Source organism: Podarcis bocagei (genome assembly GCF_964188305.1).
Source record: "Podarcis bocagei genome assembly, chromosome: 7".
Classification (NCBI taxonomy): domain Eukaryota; kingdom Metazoa; phylum Chordata; class Lepidosauria; order Squamata; family Lacertidae; genus Podarcis; species Podarcis bocagei.
The window spans coordinates 41,856,482-41,876,526 of record NC_138132.1 but is presented as its reverse complement, the minus strand read 5'-3'; the positions used below and the strand labels follow the sequence as shown (position 1 = coordinate 41,876,526).

The 20,045-nt window shown below is 40.4% G+C and overlaps 2 protein-coding genes across 7 annotated transcripts in view; one reads left to right on the top strand and one right to left on the bottom strand.

Moving 5' to 3' along the window:
* The first annotated feature begins 204 nt into the window (after positions 1-204).
* On the top strand, positions 205-7,820 carry SLC7A6OS (solute carrier family 7 member 6 opposite strand). Its single transcript, XM_081200885.1, has 5 exons — positions 205-423; positions 2,646-3,017; positions 5,736-5,930; positions 6,664-6,781; positions 7,136-7,820. The coding sequence occupies exons 1-5, from the start codon at positions 253-255 to the stop codon at positions 7,258-7,260; spliced, it is 981 nt and encodes a 326-aa protein (XP_081057011.1). The 5' UTR covers positions 205-252; the 3' UTR covers positions 7,261-7,820.
* A 2,063-nt stretch (positions 7,821-9,883) lies between these two features.
* SLC7A6 (solute carrier family 7 member 6) overlaps positions 9,884-20,045 on the bottom strand; it is a 31,217-nt gene continuing 21,055 nt past the window's right edge. For all 6 annotated transcript variants that reach the window (XM_081200841.1, XM_081200839.1, XM_081200837.1 and 3 more), the window contains 5 exons: positions 15,925-16,028; positions 14,430-14,526; positions 13,569-13,718; positions 13,181-13,364; positions 9,884-12,869 (listed from right to left, as the gene is read on the bottom strand). In XM_081200841.1, coding sequence (XP_081056967.1) covers positions 12,778-12,869; positions 13,181-13,364; positions 13,569-13,718; positions 14,430-14,526; positions 15,925-16,028 — 627 coding nt within the window. In that variant the 3' untranslated portion in view covers positions 9,884-12,777. The remainder of the gene's footprint in view (positions 12,870-13,180; positions 13,365-13,568; positions 13,719-14,429; positions 14,527-15,924; positions 16,029-20,045) is intronic.

The window sequence follows — 20,045 nt, the reverse complement described above, 5'->3', positions numbered from 1 at the left end:
ATAAAACGATTCCACACTTCTTGTCCCGCGGATGGAACCACGCGTTTTACTTGACAACCATGAAGACTGGGCCCTCGGGATGAACGCTACCTTTGCGTCATCCGGGAGGCGGAGCGACGAGCACGAGTCAAGAGGCTGTGACGTAAACGAAGGAGGTTCGGATACGCGTAGAGAAAAGGAGAAGCAGCGCCTATCTTTTCTCACTCTCCTTCCCGTCATCCCCTGCGAGCGGCGCGGCCTGGCCGGGTTGCCATGGAGCGCGCAGCGGTGCTGCGCGTCAAGAGGAAGCGCGGCGGGGCTGTGCCGGCCGAAGCGTTGGTGTTGGCCTGTAAGCGGCTGCGGACGGAGGAAGGCGCTGCCACACCGGGCGGGGATGAAGTGGAGAAGAATCTTTTCAAGCTGGTGGCCACCGTAGCCTCGGAGGTGCGGTTGAACAGGACTCGGTGCTCTGGCCTGGGCTTGTTTGGGCCTGTCGGTCGTCGTAGTTATCCAATTCTTTTTACTCACAGAAACAATAAGATAGGCCTCAGGCAAAGGCATCAAAAGTAGCTAAAATAAAATAAAGATCATGTGCGGTGAAGTTAACAACGCGGTCATGTATAGTTCTACTCAAAAGCAAGACTCCTACGAGTTTCCTGGGGCAAAGCCATACCTATGGATTGTGCAGCTACATGGTGGTTTTTCAGGACTCGTGTCAAAGGACATGCTTATAGCTGGCAGGTTCCTGCAAAGTATGATTTTAGCACCTAGGATAGCTCAGTTGGTAGAACGTGGGAGTCTTAATCTCAGGGCTGTGGGTTTAAGTACCACATTAGGCAAAAATATTCCTACATTGCAGGGGGTTGGACTAGATGATGATCCCCCTGGTCCTTTCCAACTCTGTGATTGTATTCCAGGACTTATTATTGAGTATTTCATTGTGCTTTTGTGGAATCATGAACTCATTATTAATAGTATTGTTGACATCTCTCTAATAACCATTCCTTCACTCTGCATCACTTTTTTCTTTCTTTTAAGGACCATCTGATGCCAAACAGGCAAGCCATTCTTTGTTTGTATATATATCTCTCAAACATTTAAGGTGTTAGGTGATACAAAAATGATTAAATTTTAGGGAAAGAATGTTACTGCTCCCCTCCAAATAATACTTTTCAGGGATTGTGAATGTAACAACCCAAATTTGTTTTGAGAGTATGTTTAATTTGTTGTTTGTTCTTGTGTGAAAAAGAAAAGAAGACCCACTGTATTAATTTGATTATAATTCTTCAACACTAAGATTTAATACATGTTGAAGTGCTTTACAATCCTGTGCATCGGGGTGGGGAATTTGTGTGACCATCTGGGTGCTGCTGGTCTACAACTCCCATCATATGACCCCACTGGCCATACTGACTGTGGGGGCTGATGGGAGTTGGGAGCCCAACAATATCTGGGGGGTCACAAGTTCCCCCACCTGTGTTAATACATGTTTTCTCAATGCAAGCATGTTTCCTCAGGTGACCAGGTAAAGGTTGGTAACCCGTTGTTCTGCTATGTTAGCTCACCTGGAGTTGCTTTTGAGTAGGATTGTGCAGGAAGAGAATCAGGGTGTGACTGGGATGGCTGCTTAACATCTTGCCAAAGCAGAGGGCATTGATCTGCATAAAATCTGCATACATGTGTTAATTTATAGGTATAGTTGCAAATTTGGAAATAATTACTGTAATTTGAATAGAAATACATCTTCGCATAATGGGGGAAATGGTAACCAGGTGCCCTGTGTATCTGCTTAATATGTTGTCCAGGTACTAACTATTGATGGACCACTACCTCCTGCTTCTGCTCTGCCTTATTACTTTATCTTTAAACTGGTCTTGGACCTCTGTCTGTCTGCTGACAGTGCTTCAGGTAGAGAACTGTCCTCTGTAAACTAGGGCACATGGCCATCATAGCAGTAGTCCTCTGCTCACACTTACTTGGGGATGTAAGTACCATTGAGCTTGGTGGGGTTTGCTTGGAGATGACATGCATAGGGTTGCCCTAGTAGACATCAATGTTGCTAGACTTCCTGCTATGTCCCAAACTTTAGCTTTAGAAATGAGTAAGGAATTAAGAGGTAAATCTCTACCATTCAACTGTACATCCTTCTTTAATCCGGTTCTTGGAAGAAATGTAATCTGATGATTCTGAGAAAGTGGCAGGGAAAGGGTTAATCCACACATTGCACTATTTCTCTGCTCTCAATTTCCCCTCTAAAAAGCACTTGCCCAATGTATTCTTTTTTCCTTTTAAAACTGAGCTATTGGAGCAACACTGTACATACAGGTTTGTATACAACATGGATTTTGGCTCCCAAAGTCTGTGATGTAGTCATTTGTAGCCAGGCTTTCTTTGCACAAATTGTCCCCATGTTGCATAGAGAAGATATACTGTGCATTGGAATTAGATAGGTATGTTTCTCTAGTGATTATGCTGGCAGAATATACAGAATTGTTTACCTGTTATCTTTGTTTTGTATATATTCATTTCCCTACACAGCAACTGGGCTCTGAGCAAGCAAACAGTCTTCTTTGTGTTTGTGTATTGCTTATTATGGCTGTAGATTAGTTCTTTAAAATAACAAGCGTTTAAGGCATGAATTGAAGTTGCATTTTTGCTTTGTTCAGGATGAGCCTGTTGAGAAGTATGTAAAAGAAGCCATTACCAAAAGCAAATCAGCTCAACTCTTGCGACCTTCGCTGGGAAGTGCCCAGAGAGTAATTCAGGACCTTCGTTCTTCCAAGTATGCCAGCAGACAGGAAAGCCGCTACCGTCTAATCGCCAGCCACCGACCAAATTTCTCTGGAGAAAGTGAAGTACTTCCTGCGAATGGGGAGGAGTTGAATAAAAGCAACCATTTGGTCTCTGGAGCAAAAAAGGACACTACACATGAAGAAAGCCATGGTATTGCAGACTCCTGTGGAAAATTTCAGTTGTTTGATATTGAACAAGAAGAGGATGTAGAAAAGGATACTGGTATGTCAGCTGCACACTTACAGGTTGGTATTGAGTCCTGAATGGTCACGTTTCTGGATTAAAATATAGCAAGACAGCAGTTTATACAAAAATGCGAACTCTATTCAGACATCACACCAAACCTTGAATTGAATCATAATAGGAAAGCACCTTGAAAATCATCTAGTTCAATTGACTGTAGTTCACTGCTAGTGATAGTTTAGAATCCAAACCATAGCTTGATTTATTCCAAATTAAATAAGTAAACCAGAGTTTTGAGTTTCTTCTCTGCTTTCAGTTTCTCTGCTTAGCATTCCACTGTCAAGGTAAATTGGTCCCTGGAGGGGAAGCAAACATTATGATAAACCATACATGAACTCTGGTTAGCAAACCTAAATCTAAAACACGACACTTGATTGTATTTTACCAGCCAATCTCAAATAAAGGTTTTCTGTTCAGTCAATACACCAAACCATAGTTTAGGGTTTCTAAATCATTGTTTAGCCTGAAATCTGAATTGAATCTTTATGTCTAGTAATTTGAGAAGTTTATAAGCAAGCATTTTTAATATGCTTTCCAGTGGTTTTGACTAGCACAATTCGCAATCTAGTTGGGAGAGGCAAATAATTTCAAGACAGTGACAAAAAGGATGCTACTTGCAGGTGTATTTGTTGGCAATGTAACTGTGTATTAGACTGTTTGCATAAGTCTCTGGGTGCTCAATTTTTGAAGCTAAAATCACCTGCTAATTCATGTTTCAAAAACAGTTTCCAATTAAACATGTGAGGGTTGTTTGGGTACATAGCCTGTTGCTTTTGGTGTGTATGAAGGGCCCACAGCTTAGCTGTAGAGCATGTGCTTTGCATTCAAAAAGTCCCAAATTCAATCCTTGGAGAGCTGTTGCCAATCAATATTGACAGTATTGAGCTATAATATGATGGGGAACTTTCAGCTGACCCAGTTGTGACAGGCTTGACATCTGATCTATGGTGTCGGGCACAGGAAAGTTCAACTAAAACAGGGGAGGAACCTTAGAGCTCATTCTACGTACACTTCTTATTCTAAGTAACACTTCTAAGTATATTCTCAATATACATTCTAAGTACGCATATTCTTCCTTTACAGCTACAGCTTCAATTTAAGCTGTGCTGAGAAGAATCAAGAGCACACTTAAGAGTGCACTCATGATTCATTCTTTTGAAGTTGAGTAACCTGAAGTCATAGTTGTTTCTTAATGTGTAAAGTCCTTGTTGACCACTAGATGTCAGCAGTTGGATGCAGTGCAGAATAGCATAACTTCTAGCACCTTTCAGAAATAGGTACAGTGGTACCTCGGGTTACATACGCTTCAGGTTACAGACACCGCTAACCCAGAAATATTACCTCGGGTTAAAAACAGACCTCCAGAATGAATTAAGTTCTTAACCCGAGGTACCACTGTTTTAGTGTATTGTGTGAAATTTAACCCTCAGTTTGCAGGTATATACATTGATACAGCGAAGTAATGCAAAACACAAAACAGTAGGGTCTAAAGGGCCTCCCTGTTGTGTATATTTTGGTGGAGGGGTGGTGGTGGTGTGGTAAAGAAAGCCTAATTGCTAGGTGAGTAGAAAAAAAAAGGGGGACAGGCACCATGTGTCTTTTAAAATCTTTTCAATAGACATTAAACGACAAATGTTATTTATGTTAACAAAGTCTGACTTATAGGAAACCATTAGACAGTGTGGATTAGTAAACCTTACACTTGCTTCCATCATAGGCTGAGCACATTTCCATCTGCTTAACCCCATTCCCTTGCAGCAGAAGACGTCAGTGGGCTTTGATAAGTAGACAAGAGCAACATCAGGGCAGGGAATGCTGCCAGAATAATCTTGGCACAATATGGATACCATGTTATTTCTCTTCCTGAGAAGATGTTACTATATTTTCTTAAGTGCGTTGAGAGTCTCCAGGATACAGGTTAAGGGGTGATATGATAGCCATGTTCAAATATATAAAAGGATGTCACATAGAGGAGGGAGAAAGGTTGTTTTCTGCTGCTCCAGGGAAGCGGACACGGAGCAATGGATCCAAACTACAAGTAAGAAGATTCCACCTAAACATTAGGAAGAACTTCCTGACAGTAAGAGCTGTTCGACAGTGGAATTTGCTGCCAAGGAGTGTGGTGGAGTCTCCTTCTTTGGAGGTCTTTAAGCAGAGGCTTGACAACCATATGTCAGGAGTGCTCTGATGGTGTTTCCTGCTTGGCAGGGGGTTGGACTCGATGGCCCTTGTGGTCTCTTCCAACTCTATGATTCTATGATTCTAAGTATTCTAAACAGAAAACAAAGTAGCCTGTTCCTTAGTGCCCTTTTACAGCTCTAGCTGAGAACATCAAATGAACAAAATTCTAGATAGATTATTATAATTTGTCACATTTACCTTCTATTATTGTTTGAGATTTTAGTAAAAAAGTATCCACTGCCCAGTGTGTTCTAGTTACACCAAGACTATGTCTACTTATTGATGCTTTTAAATGAGTAAGAGGCAGAATGGTGGGAGACAGATATTTTTGAACATGCATTTTTAAACAAGCGGTTTGTATCCTCCTCCTTCCCCCAGCACAATATAGTCAAGTTAAATTTGCATTTTGCTTTTGCATTTAACAGGAGGTAACTATTATTATTGAAAGGGTTTCAACCAGCAATTTGAAAGTCACATATTAGTTTATCTTTTAGCTGTTTATAGTGAGATGCTTATAACACTTGTGTTCTATCTAACAGAAACCGGGTTCAGATGCCATTCTCTGTAATGCTGTTGAAATGATTCGTGAGAGTTTAACCATAACGGACAGTAAAGAAGCAGAGCATAATTTAAAGGAGGAATATGTTTATGACATCTACTGCATGGAAACAGCATCTCCATGCTGGATTGAGAACATACTGTCTGTTCAGCCCTACACCCAGGATTGTGAACTGGTAAGCAAATGGAAAAGAATGTCAAATAAGTGACAAAGGGAACTAAAGAAGAGAATGAGAACCTACTGTGAATTTAGGTCAACATCAGAGCATAAAAGCAAATATATGGGAGCATTTTTAATTGCTAATCACATTTAAAGACAAGGTTTAGTTTGACTGACTTACAAGAATATCCAAATGGGTTAGGCGGGATATAAATAAAATTTTATTATTTATTATTACGACTGATAACTGAAATAAACTCCCAAACACTGTTTATTAGATAAAACTGAAATAAATTGGATAAATCAGAATGTTTTATAAATTTCACTGGGAAAGGGTCCATTTGAAGTGGAGGACAGAAACACTTTTACTTTTTGGCAAGTCACAAATAAGGCAGAAGGGAACAGTGTGAGATTTGCTCATTCACATTCTTGAATAATCCTTAGATTCAGGAAGGTTGTCCGTGCTTGCAAAACACAAGCTGTATTTGCTAACTGCTCAAAGGCATAAAGGTTTTTACACATACACACACACTTAATAGGCATAAACAAAACAGGTTTCAGCAAGGATAGGGGAACATATCTGACCATAGGCCATATAGGTCTAACAACACCTAGAGCGGGGTGGTGGTGTTTATGGAATCCATCGCTTTTCATTTCTGATGGCTAACTTTTGCATTAGTTGATGCTTAGCAAGTGAGTTGCAGTGGAGACTTTCATCTCTGAAAATGCTTTTCAATTTTAACATGCAGGTGGATGAAAATCACATTGCCGAAGAAATATATGATGATGAGGATGATGAGAACAATGAGAACAATTGGCGAAATGACTACCCAGATGAAGATGAGTTCCTCCCTGGGGAAGATGAAGGTATTTGATGTGATGGGCAAGCCAGTCAGCAGTTTCACTTTAATTGTTAGCGTTAACCATTAATTTTACTCCCATTACTCCCAAACTAGGTGTCAGAAGACTCAAGTGAAACCAACTATGGTTTTACCCTGAGAATGAGTAGCCCACATATAAAAACCTTGATGGGTCTAATATGACCCATCACTTCTCTAATTACTTTGAACTGGGAAATGGATGGCGAGATGATGAGCAATCTGAGACAATAAGCAAATAGAGGAAAATATAGTGCCTGGGGCATTGGCAGAACTGCAAACCTAAGCATCATTGTATCCTGTAAAATCTTTCCCACGTTTCCAAATTATTTTTTCCTCCTAGAATCAGAGCATGGAAGCATCAGTGATGAAGATAATGGATATATCAGGAGAACATGGGAAAAATATCAGTCTGATGTATTGTTGGAATTCGAGTATGATGGGTTGCAGGAGCTGGATTCCGAGTAGACACTGGAACCTTAGTGCTCAGAAGACATTAATTATGTGTGAATTTGGAAGTTCATGACATACGTCGTGCCGCTTATGTACAGTGGATGCTGCAGTGCTTATGGAAGCCTGAGTGTCACTGGTTGTTCAAGGGTAAACAAGAGACTTTAAATTATGTATCTAAAATTGAGTAATCTAATCCTTATTCTTGCAGCTGTTGTCTCCATAATATGGTACACTATGTGGGTAGGGCATCTCTGAACTTGATGGATATCAGTTTTTACTATGTTGGAATCTTTGAAGTTAAGTAAGAAGAAATTCCTATCTATGAGAAATGTTTTATTTTTTCAGGTAAAACTGTAAAACTGGAAATGCAGAAAAAATGGAGATAGCAAATATGTATTCTGAACAACTCTTTCAAGGTCTCAATCTCTTGCCATAAATGGAGCTTCTGCCATAGACAGGAGACCATTACTCATTCTGTGAATTGTTGATCTTTGCACTTTAGTATGATTGGATTACCGAGTAGTATGGCGTTCCTATTGACTTTAATATACAAATAAAAGGCAGCTTTTGTTGAATAGTTTCTTTGACTGATTTTTTCCCCTCTGACATGGCCCTTACCAGTAGGTATTTTTAAGTAGATAGTTTGCTGGTAATCCAGTGAAATGTATTACTGTACTGTTTGGTAAGTTTTCTGAAGTTTGTAGACAACACCGACAGTTTGACTCCTTGTCTTGTTTTTCTTTCTAGTAAGGTGAAGATGAGCTGCATTGGGTTTGACTGGGGAGTTCCAGCTACCTTGAGGGAAACAGTATTGCATTCCTTCAGTAGGGTCTGGGTTTTAATAATTATTGCCTGGTGGCAAATATCCCTTTTTAGAGCAAAAGTGCTTGAATGGGTGGCGGCAGTCCATATTCAGGTATGTTTTGTGAGAACAGGTTACAGTCATACCTTGGGTTGAAGTTGAGTGCTTTCAGGTTGCGCTTTGCAGCAACCTAGAAGTAACGGAACGTGTTACTTCCGGGTTTCGCCACTCATGCATGCGCAGATGGTCAAAATGACATCACACGCATGTGCGAAAGTGGCGACACGCACAGACACACAGCCGCAGGTTGCGTTTGCTTCAGGATGCAAACGGGGCTCCGGAACGGATCCCGTTCACATCCTGAGGTACCACTGTATCTGGATCCAGTTCCATCTAGCTCCAGAACCTAACATGACATTGTTGACAAGTCATCAAGAGTTTTGGAGTCACGAATATGTGGTAACACCCAGCTCTATCTCTCTTCCATCTGATTCAGAAAAGGCAGATGCTTGACCCAGGGCTTAGAGGTGGTGGTAGGCTGGTTGCAGGACAATAAACTGAAGTTGAATCCTGAAAAACCAGGGTCATTATGTTCTGAGTTATTGAGGTGAGAAGATGGCTTATTCTAAATGAGTTTACAGGCCCCTGGAAGGAGCTGGTCCACTGCTCTGTTGTTCAACAGGGATTTAAATGTTGGTCTTGCTTCAAGTCCTACCACATTTTCATTGTGATGCAGGTGAAGATGGGCCCTAGAGGTCTTGAGTTTTCACACATACCTCCTTTGCTGGGTTGGATCAAAAAATAGTACCAATTTACTGTGCTTTCAGTGCTTTTACTAATAATTCCTAGACAGTGAAGGGTTTTTCCCCTGTTGCGGCAAGCAACAGAAATTTTAGTAATACCATGTTTTCTCACCACTCAAATACCAGTACAAGAGGACCAGTGCACTACAATAGGTGTTGCTGAGCTTCTGTATAAAGCGTATCTTGTAGGCTTGCTATGAGAATAAAATGGGATGATTGTGTATGTTGCCATGATACCAATATAAACATGAACAACAACAGAACTCATCCAAGTTTCTGTTACACACAGAGATCTGTATCTGGATGTATGTAACTACTGTATCTGTAACCAACTGGATCAGGCTCCTAATTAACTGCAGTTCCCATTGCTCTCATGTAGTAAGAAAGGTACAAAGAAGCATTTTTTAAAAAATCTGTTGGAGTTCCTTTTTTCAGAAAGGCTTGAGCATGGAGCTCTCCATGTGCTGCTTTTCTACAATTAAACTTTGGATGGGGGGATGGGGGGGAGAGTACAAAGCAAAATTCAAGTAACACTAAAACATTTCAACTAAACATGGGGTAAATTCAGTATTAGAAATAAACAAACAAGGACGGAGCAAAACCAGCTTTACCAGACTAAATAATAAATAAAACCAACCTACACAAAACAACGCTAGCCTTAGCGCACTGCAAAGGCCCACAGCAGCATGTCTTAAAAATAATATGGAGTGGGGGGTGGGGGTTATGCCTCCAGATGGTTGGTAGGTGGCTGGAGATGAAAATGACGGAACATCCTCTTCCTCAGCTTCCTCATTTCCACATTAAGTGGAAATACTTGCATGACACTCAAGATACAGTCTAAATATCCCTGCACGGTTATGCTTCCAAGTTCTGCTGCTGCCCTTCTTGTAATTCTCAACCAAAAGCATATGCAACACTGCTGCAGCAGCACTGACATTCTTCCTGTCCCATATCACTTTTCTTACATGTATGCATTCAAAGTAGTATGGTTAAGTGTACATGTTTTCTTCACAAACAAAAAGGAGCAGGCGTATCAGAGTCTCACCGTTTTATTCCCACATAGTGGAAGTTTCATCCTCCTCCCACAAAGTTCCAGCACACATTGACATCATATAAAAGCAGCCATTGTTATTAACAATCAGTTGGACAGATCAGGAGCTATCCTTTGCAATCTTTTTAACAGTATGTTGGGAGTGTAATAACCTAGAGAAAACTTTACAAAGGAATGCCAAATTTACACACGGGAATAAAATAAAAGTATGTGCTTTTAAGGATTATGTTTTTACAATTTCAAATAGGTCACTGTTTATTGAAAATAAAAGTAAATGCTTTATTCCAGTTTCAAACCTACTAAAGAAGCATTAGGATAGATGGGTTGTTCCAATTTTGGGTTTACTGTCCATTTTGAATCATTATGTTAAAACTAAAGAATGAACTTCTTCAAAGCACTTCTCACATTTTCTGCAGGTAAAAAAATAAACACCAAAGGAATATCTGGATAAATGGACCAGATTATAAATCCAGCTGTGACACTAAACCATTAAAATCTGCAGTGCAGGAAAGCCCCACTTTTTTCACAATCACATGCCTATTAATGCAGGTTCAAGTCCTTTAGTAACAAATAAGACATCTGAATTGAGAGATTTCAGTATTTTTCCTCAAGCTGCAGTAATATAGTTGCCCTCTTATAGGGCTGTGCGCTACAGTATTCAAACTAATATTTAGACAACGATGTCAAGTTCTGGGATTTTTATTATTTAACAAATGCAGATAGGGTTTTGTTCAACTAGCCATGTAGAAGTAACCAGAAACTGTGTAACAAAGGACTTCTAAACAAAACCCTTTGGTTTTTGCCTCAGCAATTGCATATATTTCTATTATTTAACACTAGGAAACCCCTGTAAGTATGGCAATTTGCAGGCAGGGATGGGTGAGCAATGGGTGGGTTGGAGGGGGTGGACAATACAGACATCCTCTTTATCCTTTGTAGGATACTTGCCTTCAGGAGCAGGACAGGTTAGCAAGGTTGCATGGAAGGCCCTCTGCAACTCTCCCATAGCCAACCCCTGACATGTGATGTGCCTTCCCGCAATTATCCCAGCCAGCCAGTCTCAGTTCTTGCTGGAAGTTAAGACTGCTAGTGGCACACACACTCCACTGACACACTGAGAAGATAACATTGGGAATGAGAGAGAAAGCAGCTGCTTCTGCAACTACACTACAAGCTGTTTACTGGGCACACTGGCCCAGGAAGCTATTGGTGAGAAGTTTTGATGTGGTTCCTGCTGCTACTAAACATGTGGGTCACAAGGAGAGAGGTGACACCCACCACCACTGTTGCTGGGAAGACTGGCCCAGGTAGCTGCCACTGGAGGGTGTGGAGCTCAGTGTGGTCTCTGCCACCACTAAACTTAGTAACCAGACTCCGACATCATAAGGTGAGAGAAGAGGCGATTGCAGCAGTTGCTGTGCACAGTTTGGTGAGCATGCTGCTGCAGAAGGAGTTCCTTGTTTCAGTTCCTGCCATGTCCAAACTGAGCAGCTGGCCCCAAGCAGCATGAGAGGACAAGGAGGTGGTAGCAGCAGCAGCAGCAGCAGCAGCTGCTTGTAATGGCTGTTGTCCCAAATGCTACCATCTGCTGGATTACTCCCAAAGAAAAGGAAAGGTTCATTAATGAACCTGTTCTCCAGCTTAAAACACCAACAGGTAAAAAAGATGAACAGTGCAATGATATGAGTATTACTCATCGGTGCTACTATGTTCAGTGAAGCATACGTCCAGATACGAGTGCATAGAATTTCAGCTTCATAGCAGAGTGTCTTGCATCCTTAGTTTTATCTCAAAGCATTCCCATCTGAACTGACACCCCCCCCCCCAAGCATGTAAACCAGTCATGCAAACAAATTGAACAGCATTAAGTCTAAAAACATAAATTCCATAAAGGGTGGGAGATCAAACTAATTGAGAGGCTTGCTTCTCTATTTTGTCCTTTAGTGAGTTCTAATACAAAGCTCCTTGATATTTTTGGTACAGCAAAGTTCAGTGAAATATTCTTACATAGAAAGAAAGGCAAGAATAACCGTAGATCATCCAGCTTCTTTAAGAATCAGTTTACCGAATTATCAGACTAAAGGATATTGACAAGCTGGAAGATGTGCACAAGAGGACAACCAAGATGGCCAAGGGTCTGGAAACCAAGCCTTATGAGGCCAGTTTGGTACGTTTGGCCTGGATAAGGGGAGATTCAGAGGAGATACAATTGCCATCTTCAATTACATGTTATTCATGGATGATGGAGCAAGCTTGTATTATCTTGTGCGGGTTCTAATCTGAATTGCCCAAAACAAAAACTTCCCAGCTTTTCCTAAAGCTTAAAAGTTTTACTTTGTTTAATAATAAAAAGCTAAACTTGAATGTGAAGGAGAGAACAGCAGCTTCAGGGCATTAACTGCCATCCAATGTGCTATAGGTGAAGGAACCAGTCCCTGGATCTTTAGTGACAAATTCAACTCCTCTTATGCAATAGTTTGTCATTAACGTCGATCTACAAAGGACTACTTCACACAAAATAGCTGAACTGTTTATAAGTTGGGAGAATTATTGGTGCCTTTCAAACTCCAGCCATTTGGAATTTGTATCAAGCCTGTTGCTGGGCTGCCTATTTCTGAGCTCTAGAATACAACACTCAATTTCACTATTAAAGAAAAGTTTAGAATCTGTAGATGAAAATCATAGTAAGTTCTATGCCTGAGAAGACTGGCTTTTCAATCACAGTTTATAAAAAAAAATAACAAACACTAGATCATGACACAGTATGATCTGGCAAGAATCCAAGTTTAGTAAGAATTCCAGATTCCAGTGAAGTTTTCTGTCAATTCATCATTTCTTGAGCATCTTGTTTTACCTTTTTAGTCACTTTTGCATCTTTATATAGATTTGGTTTCTAGTTTTTCTTCTAAAGTATCCATTTCTGTCAGAACACAGTAGCAAAGTAGCTGAGTGGCTCGAGTGACAGCACCTGCCCAAGAGTAAAATAAACAATTAACCAGGTAACTACCTACACAGTAACAGTTAGAATCACTGGCTTACTGAAATGAGACTGGCAGCTGCATCAGTGGTAAACACATTCCTAGAATGAGGTCTAAGTACTACAAAACAATATTTGTTATATATAAGCATAAAAAATACACAACCATTTTCTTTTCCTTTTAATGTTGACTATCACCCACTTAAAAGTTTTCTGAAATTACAACTTATGTGATCCTTCTATTAATCATTCATTAAAAAAAACAACCCCACCCCCCCGCCCAAAAAAATACTGTACCTTACCTAAAATCTTGCTGACAAAGGGTGGTCTTTTGGAAACGGGTAAAGAGACTCCCACAAAGTATACTGGTATCCCTGAGAGTGCAATGCCGATGCCAATCAGGGAATTAATGGTGTCACTATAGAGAGGCACCACCACCAGAAATACTGAGCATATGCAGAAGACTATTGGGAAAAACAGGCTCAACTGTAAGAGAGGAAATGAACTAGAATCAAGAACAACCAAGTCACACTTCAATTTATACTTTTTTTATTCTCTTCAAGCGTAAGATTCTCATCAGAAACCACCTTATGTCAATCTAGAAACCACTTTCTGCCTACCTAGAAAGTTTAACAAATGACACAGTGCAAGGCTACTCATCTCGGCGCATTGGTGTAATATCATTCTCACCTTGAGTGGCCTGTGCCGATCTGGTTGCTTCCAACGGAGGTAGAGTTGCCCAGCAATTGATAGTCCTACAAAGAACCAATAGCTGAAGCTGAAGTAGTTAATAAGCTGGAATACATCTTCTACAGTCAAGTATATGAGAGTCATGGTACACTGTTAGGAAAAAGGAGATGAATACCATGAAAACCTCAAGAGAGGGATTTTTTAAAAAAATTCTCTGTCATTACTAGCACTTGCTCATCTTTTTGGTAGTGTCACCATAACACAGCATCCTCAAACCTGCAGCCCTCCAGATGTTTTGGACTCCCAACTCCCATCAGTCACAGCCAGCCCATTCTTAGAATGTGCTGCATGGGCACAGTTCAGAGAAACAAAGGCATGCAGAAAGGTCTCTTAAGTGGCTACTTCACAATGATACAACATCTACCCCCTGGCAGCTCCAAGCTTAACCCCCACCCCCACCCCCGATGGCATGCCCCATTTATTAATGAAATGCTTGTTGGTAATTTTAAAGTACAGCTGTTATGATCACTGTATATTGTGAGCATTCTTGAACACAATTTCCTTTGTGGAAAGGCAGCACATAAATTAAATCGTAATCTAATTTGGGCTGAGATTCAATATCAAGAGGTTAAGCAAGGAATATGTTGTTTCAATTTACAATTCTAACTTATAGGGACAGGGTGAGTTACAAAATGAAGAAATTTAATATGTTCTATTAGCTCTGTCCACTGTCCACACTGAGGGAGCATCAGAGTTTCTACATTTCATCAGGTATAATATACAAGGTGCAACATCTGTAACTAAAAAGTCTATCTAGTTACTCCATTATAGGGGTATAAAAAGCTACAGTAGTTAACTTACATTGAAGAGAAGCGCTGGGACTGGTGTAAATCTTCCTATGTGGATCATTGACAAAAGGTCAGGCAAATGACCCTCCCGGGATCCAACAAAGAACAGCCTACCAATAATAATAATGATGATGATGATGTCAGATTAGACAGTTATATCTAATATTAAGTAAAAAGCAGCAGCTAATACATCAACCTGTGATTTATTTTATCCAAGCCAATGCTCAACTAGTCTGATCTGAAGCATTAGCCAAGACAGTCTAGGACTGCAACCGTTATGAAAGATTTCATGCATCACAGAATCTAGACATCATTTGCTTCCCTTTTATACAAATGTATTTGCTTGGTTGAATGAGCAGCAACATTCATGCAGATGATGCTTATTTTCAGATTGGAAACAAAGGGAAACTGGGTTTGGTCTCCACAAGTTTCTTTTCCCTCCTACCCACCCTGAAAATGGTTCCAATTTTGTTTTCTGCACATGGGGCAGCCTCTTCAATCCTCCCAACTCATAGCTGCATTTTCCTCCTTTGTCCTTTTCTAAACTTCTGTGCAAGATTCAAGCAGATTCTTTTGAAAGGTCATAGCTCAGAAGGAAAGAAACCTGCTTTGCATGCAGACAATCCTACATTCCACTCCCAACATCTCCAAATAGGACTGGGAAAATACTCCTATCTGAAACCCTGGAGAGCTGCTGTTAGTCAGTATAAGACAAGACTGAGCTAGATGGGCCTGAGGTCTAACTCTGTGTACAGCTGCTTCCTTTCCTGAAACTGCACCCTTAATAGAATCTGTTATAACTGACTACAGGCATGTTTATCTGTGTAGAAGGATGAATTTAAGAACAATAGTCAAAAAGGTATGTAAGGAAAGAGTAGCTTTGTGACAGTTTATGCCAGGGGTAGGCAACCTAAGCCCGGGGGCCAGATGCAGCCCAATCGCCTTCTCAATCTGGCCTACAGACGGTCCAGGAATCAGAGTGTCTTTACATGAGCAGAATGTGTCTTTTTATTTAAAATGCATCTCTGGGTTATTTGTGAGGCCTGCCTGGTGTTTTTACATGAGTAGAATGCGTGCTTTTGTTTAAAATGCATCTCTGGGTTATTTGTGGGGCATAGGAATTTGTTCATTTCCCCCCAAAAAATGCAGTCTGGCCCACCACATGGTCGGAGGGACAGTGGACCGGCCCATGGCTGAAAAAAGGTTGCTGACCCCTGGTTTATGCTCTTAAAACTGTAGAAGTGAAGTTCTGTATCCCAGCTAGTTTGTTACAGAGTATTTTGTTACAGCTAGTTACAAAGTACATCTGTTGATTTAAAGGGGGGACGGACCAAAAAGCAAGAACCCTGAAGACAAACACTGAAACCAGGAATATAAAGATCACGAGCATCTTCAGAAAGCCTGTACAATTTATACCAAGCATACAATGGTAACTACCCCACCCACCCACCCCTCTCTCTCTTTGGGGTAGGTATAGCCTTACAGATTACTTAAATTAGACACTTTACCTAGATGATGCCAAAATAGATGCATTGAGTCCACCAAAGCAGGACAAGGCAACAGCAATCGGGATTGTCCAACTGAACATGCCAAATACTTGCTCAGCAAATGTCTAATGTAAGAGGGAAGGGAGAAAAATTAGAACATGTTGAACCTCCACACACAGAGAGATTTCTTTGTAAAATATATGGTCAAAAAAGTACCCAGTCTGTACAACAGAGTAAACAACCCATCAGCAGATGTGGAAAATGTGTCCTGCTCTGAAGTTCAAGTCCTGTTAGATTGAATTTCAGAAATAAATTCAATTTGAATTTACTGTTTTAGAAAGTCCAAGGTACAGAGAATTGTGGGCAATCTTGAACAAATTAGATTGCTAAATGATTCTGCTTCTTTGCCCTGCCTAGGGCCCTAGGCAAATATGCTGCATCACAAATTATAAAAAAGCAATAAAACAGTCTGACTCCTGAGTAGCTCCAAATTAAATTGTTTAAGGAAAGGATGGCTTTTAGCATAAGGAGACAGAAATATACTTGTTTGAAAGCTTTACCAATAAATACATCCCAAATAATTTATGGTTGCTGCTCTTATAATGACCTACAATTCATTGATGACCTTCCTTATTTTTACTGCAACTCTGCATTTTTCATTGCTTTTCCTCAGCACCAGCCAAGTCATGCCTCCATAATTAAATATTTCCTCTTCCTCTATCATCCAGTGAAAATACCTTCTACTGTAATCTCACTACTATTGTGGCATTTCTGCTCCACATTTGAGGAATGATGTACCATTCTTTTTCTCCAAAAAGAGAATGCAGAATAGCAGGCAATAGCAGTGCTGCATGGGGAATAGGATGGCTAATATACAGGGTTGTAGGTATATACTGGTTCCCTGTGAACCATGGTTTGGAAACCACTAAACCACAAGTATACACTACTTCCACATTCCTCATTTTCTGGAGCAATTTCCTTCATCTCTTCCATTCCCAGTGTTAGCCATGGATTTTGTGTTACACACTCACTGATGCAATTTGTGTGTTTAGGAGGATCCATCACAAATTGAAGACGCATGTTTTGAAGCAAATTTTGAAAGGGGAGATGGGCAAGGAATGTGTACCTAAACCATGATTTGCAGGCAGCCACCAGTACCTCTGCACTTAATCCACTATGGAGAGAGATTAGACTGGGTCATACCAATGGCCAAATCTCAGACTTGAGCATTCCAGTTCTGGTTTCAGATGTGAAGCACAAACCCAAATTCACCAATTTGTATGCCACAGTGGCATATTCAACAAGGAAATCAGGGCTAAAATTGGCACATCTGATGGGAAGGATGAAAATAAAATATGCAAGCCTATAGATTGCCAAACCATAGTCCAGCCTTCTAGTAGCTTGAGCATAGGACTTCAAAAGGAAACCATGCCTCAAATTTCAGCTAGCTGCAGAAACAAAGGCATGCCTGTGCCTTCATTTTGCATATGTAAAATGGGGTGGAAGAAGCCTTCTGTCATATTCTCTAGCTCCTCATCAGTGTCTAGATGAAACTCATTCCTCTGTCTTGTTGGTATTCAATAGAGTAAACTCAATTAAATTAATGAAGCTAAGGTAAAGGTAAAGGTACCCCTGACCGTTAGGTCCAGTCGCGGACGACTCTGGGGTTGCGGCACTCATCTCGCTCTATAGGCCAAGGGAGCCGGCATTTGTCCGCAGACAGCTTCCGGATCATGTGGCCAGCATGACTAAACCACTTCTGGCGAACCAGAGCAGCGCACGGAAATGCCGTTTACCTTCCCACCAGAGCGGTACCTATTTATCTATTTGCACTTTGATGTGCTTTCGAACTGCTGGGTTGGCAGGAGCTGGGACCGAACAACGGGAGCTTACCCCGTCACGGGGATTCGAACTGCCAGCCTTCTGATCAGCAAGCCCTAGGCTCTGTGGTTTAGACCACAGCGCCACTAAGGTAGTCATGTCCATTAACTTCAATGGGTCTACTCTGAATAGGACTAGCCTTAGATAAAACCCCATATACTGTAGATATTAGGTATTTAATTTGGTTAGTACTTTAGGCACAACATTTCTGTATTTAAAGGATTCAGTATTTAAAGGATTACAGTAGATTAATGAGGGAATCTGCCAGGTTTAATTCCAAAGAACTTTTAAAAAACCTGTTCACTCTGTGAAGATGGTTTTGTCTTTCTGCAAGATATTCTGAAAAGAAATCATCACAAAGAAAACACCACAATTTATAAACTGGATTAACTATAATCTGGGTGATTCAAACAAGCCTAATGAGTAACAGTAGTAGTAAAGAGAGAGGCTGTGAATGCTATTAGGAGCTCCTAATAATATTCAATCAGTTTTATTTAAATAGTACAGTGGTACCTCGGGATAAGAACTTAATTTGTTCTGGAGGTCCGTTCTTAACCTGAAACTGTTCTTAACCTGAGGTACCACTTTAGCTAATGGGGCATGACAATGCCGCCGCGCCACCGCTGCACAATTTCTGTTCTCACCCTGAAGCAAAGTTCTTAATCCGAAGTACTATTTCTGGGTTAGCAGAGTCTGTAACCTGAAGCGTCTGTAACCTGAAATGTCTGTAACCCAAGGGACCACTGTACATTTCATGAACGTGTAAGATGTTCTATATAACAATGTAAATGTATGTGAATATAACAATGAAACTGACTGATTGGATATTAAAGGCTTTGATAAGTACTGTGTCCCTAATTCCAGTTTCATACATGCACAGTTGGACAAGTTCTGGAGCGCAACTTCTCCTGAACTGCAGTCAGAAAGTAGTAAATGGATTAATAATGAAATCTGATTACTTAAAGCTCCAATAACCCTTCTAACTAAAAAGATTAAAATCACAAATAGGCAACATACACCAATGAATTTCACCTTGGCCAAATTACAAGAAGCTTCTGGCTGTGTATTTGAACCTGGAAATTTTACATTTGGGATGCTATGCTAGATTAGTCTAAAGAGAATGATCAAAACACCAAAAATTTAAAAAGCTTGTTCTAAGACACAACAACTTAACTACTCAGCTAAACTCCCCCTTAAAAAACAATTTTGTTTGGTAAAGTGTGCTGACCTAAAAAGACTTTGATCCCGCATATGTAATTAAAAAGTTGTAAATATCCTATATAGTATTCTGTAGTAATTGGAGTGACCTTTAACACAACTGAGTTATTTGAAAAGAAAGCAGAGAAGTAACCTATCAGCCCCATAGTGATTTCTTAAAATGTTAGGCATTTAAATACCTACATAAGTAAATAGATAAGAAATCCGATAGTCGGTCAGATGTCAAAAGATCAACAACGTAATGAATATAAAATCAAAATATATTTCAAATACCTTTTGTGCATTAGTTGCAAAACATCTCATGCAATTCAAAGAATAAACTGTATAAGAAGTCTGGGGGCGGGGGAGCAAGTAGGATGTTGCCAGTAGGTTTCCCCAATTTCACCCTACGATTACCCAAACTGCAAACCAGTAGTGTTCTTAGCAACAGGATCTGTCATTCATTGTCAGAGTGGAAGATAGTGGGTTAGAGCAATGCATGCCCCCCCACCCCGACCTGGCTTGGGTCTCTTGCCTGAAGTAAGATCCCAAGAACCCACTCTGTTACACTGTTGGTGCAGACTGTCTCCAGAACATTTTTACTTTCTACATGTCCAACCCACATGCATACTACTTCCAGTCTTGCCTAAAGTGACAGCATTTCTGCAGAGTCTCTTCTATTATAAATAGGACAACGTTTTCCATGAATTGCTACGCTGGTCTGAGTCCTTGCAAGTGATCAATTTTCCCAATTAGCATTACTATTTTTACACAAATTATATTTCAGTCAACCAACTGAAAACAATTCTTGGGGAAGGTTCATTTTCACATATATATAAGCCTCTATATAAGCCTCCAAACTGCATCCTTAAAGGTTGTTTGTTTCATTCTGGATAACTGTCGCCAATTCACGTGGATGTATACACACAAGTTTGGAGAAATCAAAAGGTAGTCTGGCCATAAACAGTGCCCAGAAGTTCTAGATCATATAGAAACTGGGTCATCTGAATCATAAAAAGGCTGCACAGCTCAAGATGCAACTTACTCAAAGTGAAGTGCATAAA